The sequence below is a fragment of the Palaemon carinicauda genome, chromosome 27 (genome assembly GCF_036898095.1).
Source record: "Palaemon carinicauda isolate YSFRI2023 chromosome 27, ASM3689809v2, whole genome shotgun sequence".
NCBI lineage: Eukaryota > Metazoa > Arthropoda > Malacostraca > Decapoda > Palaemonidae > Palaemon > Palaemon carinicauda.
In genome coordinates, this window is record NC_090751.1 from 36766110 (window position 1) to 36780875 (window position 14766).

At 36.3% G+C, this 14766-nt stretch overlaps 1 protein-coding gene across 1 annotated transcript in view; it reads left to right on the forward strand.

The window, feature by feature from the left end:
- The window catches only part of LOC137620689 (diacylglycerol lipase-alpha-like), a 788256-nt gene that overhangs the window by 726805 nt on the left and 46685 nt on the right, over positions 1-14766 (forward strand). The window contains 1 exon segment of the mRNA XM_068351035.1: positions 4109-4241. Within this exon segment, the coding sequence (XP_068207136.1) occupies positions 4109-4241 (133 nt within the window).

A 14766-nucleotide genomic window follows, 5' to 3' on the forward strand; every position in this document is an offset into this window, starting at 1 on the left:
TTGTTCTTCTAGCAGAAGGGCTTTCAAGGCTTTGTCTGAGTTTCCTCCAACATTTTGGGACCCTCTACTTTGTGTAAAGTTCCTTCAGATAAGTTTCAACCCTCATGCCTCGAACAATTGGACACTTCAAATTTCATGTGCCTGCTTAAGAAAATATGTACTTCTGCCCCAGATTCAATCATTTAAGGAGTACAGTACTCTGATTCAGACTCTAAGCCAGATTGAACTGAAGCATTTGATTTGCATTCAAATAAACTACAGGAGCTTTACCTTGATCACATAAGATCAGATTTAGTGTTTGACGATTAATCCTTGTGTTGTACCGAGTCCCATTATGTCAAACTCAGTTAAGACAAAGTTCAAAAAGTCAGCAGACAGAATTTATAGCAAGGCTGTGAATTTGAAGGTAGACGCTCGCTACCTGCTGCTGTTATAAGACTAATTGTGGCCTGATGTTACACCTCGTATTCCCCTCCATTGAAAATGACTCTGGACATAGATACGAATCAGGCCTCTTTGGTTGACGTTTATAGTAATAATGCCATGCCTACCAGCAGGACCTCATTCTATCTTAAAGGGAGTCCATTGTTTATATCCCTAGAAGAAATCATAGACCTTTTCATTTGCAAATTCCTCTTTATGGATCATTAGCAAAATTGTTTCTATTATTACATCTGTTATACACCCTGAAATCAAACCATTCAGTTTGATATACAAGTTATGGCCTTCATCAAATACATTAACAGCACACATGGAAATGATGTAAGAAGTTGTCATTACTTTTTATGAATTATTAATGAAGAGAAGAGAACAACTTTACCTTTATCGGAGAAGTCGGTTTGGACCGAACAGAAATTCAACCTCGCCCATGCTTCATCTTCCTGTCTTCTTTTTGACAGGGAAAAACTGCAGATGATTATAAGGCAGGATGCAAGGAAAGGCCAAATGGACTTGCACCCTAACAGTGAAAGTTTGTTTAGAGAAGACAAATTTTCACTGACCTGCCAAGACTTTGACACTGACTATGAGTATCAAATTGAAACCCAATTACAATCTGTCACATTTAATATGAAAAAAAAGCTAGGGTCTTTTACTAAATCTATAAAGGTTTGCAAGATATCCCAATGAATGTTCAGGGGCTTGTGCACTTCACTTTCCCTGTATCAATGGGAGTATTTACAAACAGAAGCTTGGGTATTTCAGGTTCTCAAGGAAGGCCATTGCATTTTTATACTAAGGGATCCTTGTTTTGTAAGTTTTTTTTTAGTTCCCTTTTTGTGTATGGGAACTTCCTGGAGAAGTGAATGATTCTTCAGCCTGAGGGGGATAATCTTTTGTTTAAGCAAGCCATAAAAAAGTAGCTTCTCCCAACCTAGCTTTTACAAATATCTATCTGTAGTGCCTAAGGATTCTGTAGACTGGAGACCAATCTTGGATATCTCTAATCTTGACAAGCTTTTCTTTTAGAAGTGTCCCACTGCTGAGGAAGTATCTATCAGTAGCCCCTGGTATTAGTTAAAAATCTTGAACTGTGCAAGCACAAGCTTGAAGAAACTTTGACCAAATATCATCCTCTGTCAATAATTTGAATGCCTTGTCCACATCACCCAGCAATCATTTAGACCAGTATTGAAATCTAAGTGGTGACTCAAAATTTTGTCTATTGTCTCCGTTGATAATGGGACTTTGGTCCCTTTTACCACATTTTCATATCATTCCTGTTGGAAAGGTGATTATGGTTAAGGTTTAAATCAGACTCAGGCATAATTGCCTCTTTCATTGGTATTTGTTGTCAGTTATAGAATCTTCAGTAATGTACTTCTACATGTAACAAAGGTTGTCTTCCTCATTCATCAGGTTTTCAGCAGTATTCCACACATGAAACTACTGTCATATCTATTTTTCATGTTGCTTAACTTTCAATACAATGCTGGCATTTTCTAGTGGTACCCCTTACTAGGAAAGAAACCCTAAGAAGGTTGAATGGCTTAGAGCATGGTGCTGTTTGCTCTATTATTGGTTTTGTTTGTTGGTACAATCCCAGGAAAGATTCATGACCAGGATCATAGCAAAGTTTTCTTGCAAAATTAATTGTCATCATTGGTCATAGGGTGTGTGGTCAAGGTCTAGACCAGAACTACAGTGATGTCCATCTTCTTATCTGTCATTTCTGATAGGCTAGGACTGTAACTTTGTAACCTTGTTTCGCTTGCCACCTTTGTCATTCATGAGGTCCTTGGTTGTGTTCCAGGTCCAGGATTGTATTAATATACATGCACAGGGCACTAGCCACCCATTAAGATACTACCACTAGAAAGTTATGGGGTCCTTTGACTGGCCATACAGTACTACATTGGATCCTTCTCTCTTGTTATGGTTCACTTTCCCTTTTCTTACATATACACTGAATAGTCTGGCCTGTTCTTTACAGATTCTCATCTGCCCTCATACACCTGACAACACTGAGATTACCAAACAATTCTTCTTCACCCAAAAGGTTAATTACTGCACTGTAATTGTTCAGTGGTTACTTTCCTCTTAGTAAAGGTAGAAGAGACTCTCTAGCTATGGTAAGCAGCTCTTCGAGGAGAAAGACACTTCAAAATCAATCCATTGTTTTCTAGTCTTGGGTAGTGCCATAGCCTCTGTACCATGGCCTTCCACTGTTTTGGGTTAGAGTTCTCTTGGTGGAGGGTACACTCGGGCACACTATTCTATCTAATTTCTCTTCCTTTTGTTTTGTTAAAGTTTTTATACTTTATATAGGAAATAATAATTTTAATGTTACTGTTTGTAAAATATTTTATTTTTCCTTCTTTCCTTTGTATCTGGCATATCTGCAAACACTCTACATTACTGTAGTGCATGTCTTACACAAACCCTGGGCCTTGTTCCAAGCTGGTTGTTCCCATTCTCAGTGAATTGTGTCTTCATGTCAACTGTTTATTAAACACAGTGCAGCCAATATGTTATAGGTATTATCTGATAAGTCCAGTTCCAACTTCCTTTTCTCATGTCCATGTTTGCATCCTTGTGGGGTTCAGGTAGCATCAGTGAAGAAATTGCAGTATTCTTAAACAAATGAAAGGCAACTCTACAGATAGATAAGATGGAACAACTAGTCAAAGCCTCAGAATTATTGCTTCACTGAGGGGCTTTTATGTAAAAAATTGCTATAATGGTAAAATTACAGTACAAATTACTTAACCACAAAGGCCCTCCAACTCACACGTCTCAAAGTTTTTATTAGATATTCTAAGAGGAGGTAGAAAATATAAAAACTACCAAAATTTGTAACGTGGAAGTATAATACTGTACAATATTTTAAATATCTGGAAGTCTTGTTATCAAAATGATCTAGCTTAAAAAGCATATCTCGGAAAATAATTCTTGGATTAATGTTTAAAACCAAGAAATCATTTTAAACGTCAAGAAAGCCAAAAGTTAAACAAACTGTTTGTGTAAGATGCAGTAATTAGAAATATGAAAAGGAATTTATATTAACTTTTCAGGTTCATGGCCTTATGCCTTATTCCATAAGAATATGTATATTATAAATTATGATAATAATATTGTAGTACTGTAGTAATATATAAGTGAGGATACATTTTTTACAGTTGTCCATGATCCTTCTATAATGCTCTGGAAGGCAAGGTTTTTATTTTTTAAAGGAATACTCCTTAATAGGAAATTTATTTGTACCAATATACTACTGGGATCAGTGCCAAGATACTTGAGACAACTGCAGCATGATATAATTTATGAATAATAATTTTGCTTATTATGTAGTAAATCATGTAAAACAGTACATAAGGTTCATGTTGATTATGAACTTTAGTACTGAAGTAATCAGGTAAGTTGGACTTTTGGGTAGTTAATGTAACTAAATTTGTCTGCATTGTTTATCTATTACAGTAGTATACTATATATTATTTTATATAGATGAAAGTATTGGACATATCATTGCTGACTGTTCACCTTTGGTTTTTGCACAAGCACTTTCAAAATTTATTTAATATACCACACAACACACCATGAAATTTTAGATGGCTACTTATCTGTAAAGTATTTTTCATATTTTACTGCTAATATTTTATATCTCTTATAGGAGATGGATGAAAGCACCTCAACCAGTATACCAAGCAGTATGGAGAGACAACAAGGATTTTGACGAGGTTCTTATATCTCCATGTATGATCCAGGATCACATGCCTGATAAGGTTCTGAAAGCACTAGAAAAGGTAATCTAGTAGTTCTTTATAATTCTTTTGATTTTTTTATATTCTTTTAATATTATAGGAAAAGCAGATATATCTACATTGATAATGTACATTAATGATGATGATTGCGGTGCTCTAATGTTAAAATGACATGTCAGCAGTACAGTAATACTGTAATTCTAGTGGTAAGGATATAGGTGTTGATATTATGAAAAAGGTATTATCAACATAAAATGCAAGAGGTTATAGTCTGTAGTATCCTATGTGAAAATGAATATGTATGTGAAAGGATGTGAAAGATCCCTGTGTCCCTTTATTCCAAATTAATTCATTTTACTCAAAATATTTGAAATTTATGATAGTCACTGTTACTATGTTATGAATTTTTACAATGCAGTACTGTCACATTTTCAGTATGCAATAAGGTCGGCTTTGTGGAATTATCTCCATAACTGGATTATGATGGTCCTAGGAGACAGTTATGAAGTTTCTGTTCACTTTTATTATTTGCATATAATTGGCCATCTCCTGATAAATAATTTCCCTTTATATCTTTGGGAATGTACTAAGCAGTGACAAATATCTATGCAGTAATAATAATGATCATGTGTATTTTTTCATGGAATTCTTAAAAGGCTGTTAACTTGACAAGCTAAAATTACTGACTGGTTCTCACTCATCCAGTCTTATGGAACACTTAATATTGAATTATTTTAAAGATAATCAACTCTGAATATTTGTACTTGAGAGTGTTGTGAATATGAAATCTTGCTGACATTTACATAGACTGATTGTGTTCCAGCATTAGTTGAACAAATATGTGACATTATTATGATTCTAGAAAGTATTAGAAGCTTTATGAAACTTGAGTCCAAGATAACACCTTGTATTATCGTATAGCCATGATACAGCATGGTTACCATGTAAATAATTCACTGTAATTTATGCGGTGGATGGATGATGCAAGGTTAAGATTTCATTAAAGCTAGGTTTCACTAACATTGAGCCATTTGTTCTTTTAAATACACCTTTTAATGGTTTGGACTTGCATTTGAACTAGAAACTTCCATTGCATATCAAAGGAGACAAGTGATGTAAAATTATCTTTTCCAGATTTATAATATGCAGGAACACCATCTTGATTATATAGGATTGATTACTTATCCATTCTTTCATCAGGGTGTAATAGCATTTCACTGCTACACCAACCTTCTTTGTACAGTATTCAAGGTGAAATAATTTGTATTTTCATGTTTTTTTTTCCAAAGTGTTCTATAGTACAGTAGGTCCAATCATTGGTTTTAGTATTTTTGATAATGGTATTTATTTCAATGAACATCCCCTAGTATTCATATTGCTTCTTTCTGGAAGCTGGTGACATGTCATAGTTTACCATTAAACTAAACATTTCCTGTTTCTCCTTGGGATCATATTGCCGTGTATGACTATTATTGCATTGGAAGATCATATCCCTTTATCTTTCAGTTCTCTCGCCAGCATGTTAAATTCTATAGAAATGCAATTTTATTCATTCAATTTAGGAGGATGTGTTCTGCTGGCTTCTCTCCATCTTCTTGAGAGAGTTGTTCAAGGTATTTGGTATTTATTGTTGGGTGATAATTATCCTTATTCTCTTTGTATCACATGATAGAGGCATAAGTGTGATTTGAATAATTTTTGTGGAGAATATAATTCTCATTCATTTCTTCTTAGGAATGATTATTTTCAGTTAGTAGCTATTCATGTAAAAGATTCAAATCTTTAATAAGAAATATTGTCCTTTAATTCAGGGGAAAGTCCAGAGAACTCTAGGCTGGTAAATGTTTGCGTAAGTCTGAATGCTAATGAAACGGCGGTCATTACCAAATTTCCTGGGATTGATAGTAATGATCTCCATAAACATTTTACCATTTTTGCTTCATTTTTAAAAGCTCAAAAGGCCAACAAGCCATCAAGTAAAGGTGGTGATACTACTGTAACCTACCCTGATTTTAATACTAGGCTAACTCCTCAAGTTGTGCATAGCAGTTCTGATGTACTAGTCAGTGATACACAGCACATTATAGAGCTGATAGCCTCTCCTTGAGGTTCGCTCTGTCAAATTACTTCAGGTCCTATTGCAGAACTCTCGTATTTCAGGGATTTGATCAGCTCTATAAGACCACCGTAATCTGAGGTAGTAGACCAACATGGAAGTCTTGATCCAGATATTGCACCTCCTGTTGAAGAGAGCACTCATAAGCAACAATGTTTCATATTGGATGGTATCTGTAGAACATAAAGCTATCTATCTATCAAAGCACTTCCCCCAAATACGAGGGTTAGCCGACATAAAAAAAAGGGAGGGAGGGACTTATCTTCTCTTCACTCCACAGCCTGACGAGGGATTCGGCCTAGTTTGGTTAGTACTGCTAGGGTACCACAGCCCCCCTCCCCCTTTATCTACCACAAATGAAGCTTCATATACTGAACCCCCTACTGCTGCTACCTCAGCAGTCACCAAGGTGACCCGGGGGAAGCAGCAGGACCTATATGAACTGTGTCACAATCGCTCGCCATTCATTCCTATTTTTAGCACGCTCTTTTTCCTCTCACATCTATCCTCCTATCACCTAGATCTTTGACAATGATTCTCACCTATTAATATCATCTTTAAAAGCTTTAGTTGGAAATGAGAAGCAGTTGCATCATGTTTCAATTGGCAATTTGGATCAACCTAGTGTGTAGGCTCAGCCACTAGCTCATCTCTAATTTTCCATAGCCATGTTAATATGGGTGCTAGTACTTCAACTCCCAAAATATGAGTCCCTTGTCAAGCACGGGCACAAAGGCTAGTAAAGAAATGAGAAGGAGTGATGATTCCAGTCAGGATTATTGCACAAAACACAACCATGAAAGGAAGGAGGAACCAGAAGAGGGGACTGAATCCAGTGGGGTATCTACATTTTAATCTCCGAGAAATCTTATTGCAAAATTGAGTCCAAATAGTATGGTCCGATTAAGTGCTGATACTTCTTATCTTCTTATGTTGTTGGATGTTGCTGCTTCTAAAAGGATGTATATTCAGAAGTTTTCTCATTTTTTTATGGACAGAGTAAATAAATTGTTCCAGGTGGAAAATAAGCCCACTAATTCTGCATCCTGGTGCTTGTTGAGATTTTATATCCCACAAAAGCGTTCATTAATCTATGCTGTTACCCCCAAACAAGCTGCTTCTCTCAAATCAATTTGTAATGTGAACAAAAGGAGGTCCTTGCATACAGGTTTTTCTAGTTTATTAACCAAAGAAATAGGTTATCTTATCAATATAATAGGGAGAATAGGTGCAGTTTTTTTATGTATTTTATAGTCGGGGTTAGTTTGACTCGTCACAGAAAAGTTTGCAGATCATCCAGATCTTAATTGTATGCTAGAATATTTAACCTGTTCAGATAAAGCTATTTTTATATAGTTCTCTGGAGATTAATCTCCTGTTTGGTAAATTTCATTTTAAACATAAGGAACAACCAAGTTCTATGGTAGGGGCAGTATCTGATGTGCAGAAACTCTACTTACTTCTGTATTGGGGCCCATATTAGATCAAGATAGGATTGACAATGTGGTAGTTCAGGTAGCCTCCAAAACACTAAGTGATGCTCTGAGGTAATTTTCTTAAAAGGCTCTATCTTTATCTTAACCATTCAGTGGATGCTACTTCTCAAGATTCTGTTTCTAGCCTTCCTGGGGAGATTTTTCAGAATATTAGTAGGTAAACAGGGCTTTTCAGCCGTATCGAAAAACACCATAACAGTTTTTCCTTAGAGGTCCCAGTAGGAAGAAGACTTTATCACTTTAATCAAGGTTGGGAAACCTTTCAACCCAATCCTTGGGTCCTATCCATGCTAAAGGAAGGTTATGAAATACCATTCTCCATAAATACTCCTTTGTCCAAGGAACTCCTTCCAGTGCCACCTTATCTAAATAACTCAGCCAAAACTAATCTTTTAAAATTACAGATTACATTAATTCTGGTGAAGAATGTAATAAAGTATGAGATTCATCCTCAGGATCTCTCCACAGGTTGTTCCTAATATCTAAGACCAATTTGGATGTTTTGATTCTAAATATGTATACACTTCTCACCAAATTTTCCATCGAAACTCCTTCAATAGTTCTGGGAGCAGTGGGGAAAGGAGATTGACTGTTTTCAATAGACTGACTGTTTTTCACATTCCTGTTCATCCCTACGTTTTATGAACTGGTCACAGGCTTACCAGTTCAAATTATTTATTGATCCTGGGATGAGTCCTTAAGTATCTAACAAATATGATGACTCTCGTCTTGAATTGGCATAGGTTATGGGATGTCTGAGTTTTTTTATACCTAAATGATTGGATCATTTCTATGTGTCTTTTGAAAATACTCAGGTTTAGCAACGTTGGTTACCCAAGTTATTGAAAGAATTAGGATTCCTGGTCAATATGAAGTCTCTTCTATCAAAAATTCTATAATTGGCAATGATAATATAAACAATTATTTTTGGGGCTTTTGGATCAGAAAAGAGGATTTCATTCTTCCTTCTGTTATTGAAGTTCAAGCAGATGAAAGTATTGTCATCTTGGATTGGGATGATGTTAATGGAGACCATGGCAGCTCTAAAGAAGTTTGTTTTGTTGGGTCAGCTCTGGGTGATAGGAAGATAGATGTGAGAGAGGCAAAACAGTGTGCAAGTAATAGAAATGAATGGCGAGCGATTATGACGCAGTTCCGGTAGGCTCTGTGGTTCCTCCGGTCCCCTTGGTGACCGTTGAGGTAACAGCAGTAGGGGATTCAGCATAGGAAGCTTCATTTGTAGCGGATAACAGGGGAGGTTGGTCTGTCATCCTAGCAGTACCAATCAAACTGCTGAATCCCTAGCCAGGCTGGGATGAACGAAGAAAAGAAAACCCCCCTATTATTCTTTTTTGTTTTGTTGGCTACTCCCCAAAATTGAGATAAATGCCTTGGTAGAGACAATAGGTAAACTTGAAGGTGTGAGATTTCCAGTTTCACATTCATTGTTATTGGAACAAAATATCCCTTCTGGATGTGACTTGTGTTACAGTGATGCAAAGCCAATTACACCCGGATGAAATGGTGGATGAGGTTACTGGGGACCATGGCATCTTTAAAGTGCTTTATTTCAATGGGTCGCTTGAAAGCGATATTTTTGCAGTTTCATCTGTCACTGGAACAAAATGTCTGATCTGGACATGTCATGTGTTACACCTGGTGAAATGGTGGGATGATCCTCACCGTGTGACTCGGTACATTAGTGGAAGTAATTTTTATGGATGTGTGTCTCTTTGCTGATATTTCCCATGAAAGTTTGGGTGCAGTTATGGATTTTTTTTATGTGGCAAGGAGTTGGTTGAAGGGAGAGTCAGCATTACATATAAATCATCAGGAACTCTTGGTGGTGTTCAGGAATCTTTGGTGTTGGGAAGTGAGTGGGTGTTTATTCAGACAACACAACAGTATTAGCTTACATTTGGAAACACTGGGAAGCCAGATCAGAATCTTTGTTTCGGATAGTGTAAGTTTTCTTAGCTTGGATGATGCGGAGGGGAATAAATCTTGTACAGTACCTCAGTCTATTTCAGGAAAGTTGAAAACGGTAGCAGATCAGTTAAGCACAGCGTCACATTCTTCCAAATAAATGGTCTCTGCATTTTTTATTGTTTCAAGAGATTTGGAATTGGTGGGGAGAGCCAGACATGGATATGTTTGTGACCTTTCTGAACAAGAAGATAGGATCTGTATTGATCTCCAATTCTGGATCTAGTGGCATGGAAGGTGGATGTCCTGTTACAGGAATGGACAAATTTAGATCTACTGTATGTACACTTCCTCAGTTCTCAATGTTTCAGGCGGTGATAATCAGAATCTGAGCTTCGTTGAATTGCAAGATGACTCTGGTAGCTCCCCTATGGCCTCAGAGGGAATGAATTACATATGTGTTCTCTGCTGTTGTAGTGTCCGAAGAGGTTGGCTTATAAGAACAATCTTCTCAGACAACCCATTTCCATGGCAGTTCACTTAAACACCCACACATTTCATCTATCTGCATATCCTCAGAGGAAAAAGGTTCTTTAAGTCCTCTAGATTGTCTGATTTATGGTTCAAGACAATTGACCAGGGATATGATAGAAAATAATGGAATTTTCATTTTGATTTGTGTAAGTCTATTTCAGGGTGATGGGTAACTTAGTAAAAACATAGTTTCAGAAGCCAGTTGTGTAATTTTTGAGAGGAGTTTTTAGGTTTTAAAAAATTTCTTTGAAATCATGATGAAGTTTTAGCTCCTAGAGACTTTTTATTGTTATAATTTGCAGTGTTGAACTGTAAGTTATTACTATTTCTTATTTTATGCTGAATTTCCCATTGTAGGGTGGAGCTTTAGATTTCTTGATTATTCTCTCACTATCCCACCTTCTCAATGTGAGAATTAATAATATGATTGCCAGGAGAGTGTCATAGAAATAAACAGAATTTTAATAATGAAAATACTTATTTCTATACTCGCCTGTCATTCATGTACATGTCCCCCTGCCTTCCCACCGACCAGTGTTGTCAAGAGGTGGTTGAATAACTTTTTACTTAAGGATTGAAAGACAAAGGGAAATGATCCACCTATGTGGTAGGATTGTCATACACTGCTATGTGATCCCAACACTACACTAAAGGGGTAGGGCAATTGCAAAGAAAGAAAGTGGGAATAATTTAGTTTATGGTTAGACATTGACATTTAACCAGCTTCAAGAGAGAAGTAATATGAATGCCAAGTATGAATGTATAAATAAGTAATTTTATTAAAATTCTGTTTTTACGCCCAAGTAAGACCTTTTGCGTTATTTAACAAGGATAGTGAAAATTAATAATTTAAGTCCTTTTTCAGAATATATGAAAAGCAGAGAGTACCCAACGTGGCAGAAATGTTCATCGAAAACAAATTCTGACTGTTCAGTATTAGGGCTGAGTATTCTCTTTAAAGCCTCAAAGCAACAACACCATGCTTTGCTTTGATCACGTTATTTCGTGAATGATTTTGTGGAATTCATTTTCAGATTCTTTTGTGTTTTACACATCCATAGTCTGTGATGCAAAAGAAAGGTAGCTAAATTTCCTGGCTAAAGCTTTTCACTTCTTGTTTACTAATTTATTCAATACAACATTGGTTAACTTCCCATTATTTGTGGTATAATGAGGAATTCTTTTGTGTCTACTTTTTTTCTCTCTCTTTCCCATTAGTAATATTTGTCACTTCTCCTTTTATTTTTCTCTAATCTCTTAGCCATCTTAGGTTTTTCATCCAAAAGTTGTTTTTGACATTGTTTGTCCACTTAGATTTCAAAAGCATTTCTGAGCATAGCTCTTATCCTCTAAGCCTCTAAGGTATAGTCCGTAAATAATTTTTTTGCTACCCTCTTATCCAAATATTGTATGGTTAAGTTATTGAAAGCCACCCTGTTTTTCATAATAATATTTTGAGTAATCAAATGACAGTACAGTAATGCCTCAATTACGAGTAACTCGGAATACAAGCAGATTGGTATGCAAGCATGCAATTTCAAATCTGTAGGCTATATGAGCATTGTATCAATCTGCAGACAAAAATTTCCCTGTGTATTTGCATATTTTGTGGAAAAGTTCTAACAATACTAGCATGTGCTGCACTGAAAACATTCATGCATTACCCATATACAACTCACTCAGTGTTCACATGATTTTCATGTCATTTTGTTTCTCCTTTGCTCATATTCCCGCTCTTGCTCAGACCTTAACTCTGCAGTATTTGTACCCACATCATCTAATGTTATCTTGCAAACAGTTTTGCCACTGTTCTTTTGTAAAGTTGTGACTACATGTTCCTTATAGAATTGTGAGCGATACTATTCATGTCAAGTTAACAGTATACAGTATAGCATCTCGACACTGCCCCCCAAGATGATCAAGAAAGAATAAAAGAGTAAGGTAATGATAATCTTAGAGCAGAAAAAGATTATCAAGAATCCTGATGAAGGTGAGTGTGTGGAAGCACTTGTTGAAATATGAAATGGTACAACATTGACAATTAGTATAATTTTCAAGAAAAAGGAACAAATCAAAGCAATTGATGTTATAAAATGGGTGCTTGCTTTAGAAAAACAATGGTTATGTGTTTTAGATAACATTGAAAACTTTCTTCTCTTATGGAACAATGAGAAACAGTTAGCTGGAGATACGACAACTGAGAACATTATTTGCTAAAAGGCAAAGTTTTTGTATGCATGCCTTATGGAAAATAAACCCGGTACATCTACAAACTTAAGAGAAAGGAACATTCAAAGCAATCCATGGCTGGTTTGAAAACTTCAAAGGAAAAACAAGTATCCATATTGTTATGTGAGCGACATGGTGAAGATGAGAGCTTGGATGTAAAGGCAGCAAAGGTATTTGTGTCCAAATTTAAAATATTTGTAGATTCTGAGTCTTACATGCTGCAGCAAAGGTTCAGCTACAACGAGACCAGTCTGTTCTGAAGATGATGATCAGGAGGACCTTCATTACTGCAGAAGATAGGGGAATTTCCAGTCACAAGCCTGTAAAAGACCGTTTAAACCCGCTGGTCTGTAATAATGCCTGTGGGTATTGCAAAATCAAACCTCGCCCTGTCTATCAACCAGTTACAGAAGCAGCAACTGAATTTCAAGTGGAGAACAAGCAAGAGTTTTGTTCATGGAATGGGTCAATGACGGTTTTTATCACAATGTCAAAAAGTACCTCATGGAGAAGAACCTAGCACTCATAGCCTTGGTGCTTGTGGAAAATACCCCTGCCCATCCTCCAGCAATAGAAGATTCATTATCAAGATCAAGTTCCTGCTGCCTTACACCACTCCAGTTCTCCAACCCATGGATTAACAGGCGATATCTAACTTGAAAAAAAACTTTACTGAAAGGCAATTTTCTAGCGATATTTCGAAGTCACTGAAGGGACCAAGCTCACCCCCTAAGAGTTTTGAAAAGAACAATTCCACCTTGTCAGATGTCTCAAAATGAATGGGAAGAGGTCACCAAGAGAAGCTTTGATTCTGCATGGAGGAAACTGTGGTCTCAATGGACTGCAAAATATGATTTTGAGGGATTTGAATACTTAGATTAAATTGTGTCCTTGGACAAGATAATTTGGTTGGAGGTGGACAAGGATATCATCAGCATTCTTTTTGTGGAACATTGCAAGAAGCTGATGACTGGGGAACTGTTGGAGTTGCATAAGGAGCAGCAGCAAGAGGTAGTGGAAGAAATTTCCTCTGAGGAGGAGGTACAGAGTGACAAATGAGGGAAATGTTAAAAGTGTGGGAAGCACTGTAAAACTTTGTAGGAACACATCACACAGATAAGACTTTGGTAGGGTGACCACCAATTCTATTTACAGACTAAGCAATGTCCCAATTCCATAGAATTTTTAAGAAAAGTTAAAAGAAGTTTTCTCCAGATAGGTTCCTTGTAAAGTTTCAACGTAAGAGTGAATAAAAGACTACCAAGTATCCGAAAAGCATAAATTAAGTGAATCAGTCAGTGATAGTGAATGCCATTCAAAAGAGAGAACTCCCAATATTTTACCAGAAATTCTCCATGCAGTATGAAGGGAGATTCTCCCTCCATATAGTAAGCCCTTCCTCCTCCTCCTCCTCCTCCTCCTCCTCCTCCTCTCTCTTTTCTCCCGTGTGACACTACGACTCTCCCCAAAGGTAAAATGTTCGATAATTTATCAATATTACTATTTTTTTTATACAATTTGTATTCATTTCTGATGTAAAGTATTGTAATATGTTTTGGTTTGCAAGCATTTTGGGTAGCGAGCTCTCTCCCAGAAGAGGGGTAATGGACTCGGTGCTGTTAAATGTATCAAATTTAACAGTGCATCACAATTGGAGTTTAGGATTGCTAAATATATATGATGTAAGGGTTTTTAGTGCCTGAATTAGATATTAAGAGTAAATGGGGAAGGGAGGGACGAGGAACACTATGGTTTGTGAAAGAGCAGGTCTTATTATTATTATTATTATTATTATTATTTTTATTATTATTATTATTATTATTATTATTATTATTATTATTATTATTATTATTATTATTATTATTATTACTACTACTACTTGCTAAGCTACAACCATGGATGGAAAAGCAGGATGCTATAAGCCCAAGGGCTCCAACGGGGAAGTAGCCCAGTGAGGAAAGGAAATAAGGAAATGAATAAACTTCATGAGAAGTGATTAACAATCAAAATAGAATACTTTAAGGACAGCAACAACAAAAAAATTAATATTTCATAAATAAACTATAAAAAAAAATAAAAACAAGAGGAAGAGAAATAAGATAGATTAGTGTACCTGAGTGTACCCTCAAGCAAGAGAACTCTACCACAAGACAATGGAAGACCATGGTACAGAGGCTATGGACATTTTGATTATCTGCGATATACCCTGGACTGTATGAAGCAGGTATTGAAAGGGCTCTAAGAAAGAGAGCAGCAAGAAATTGGA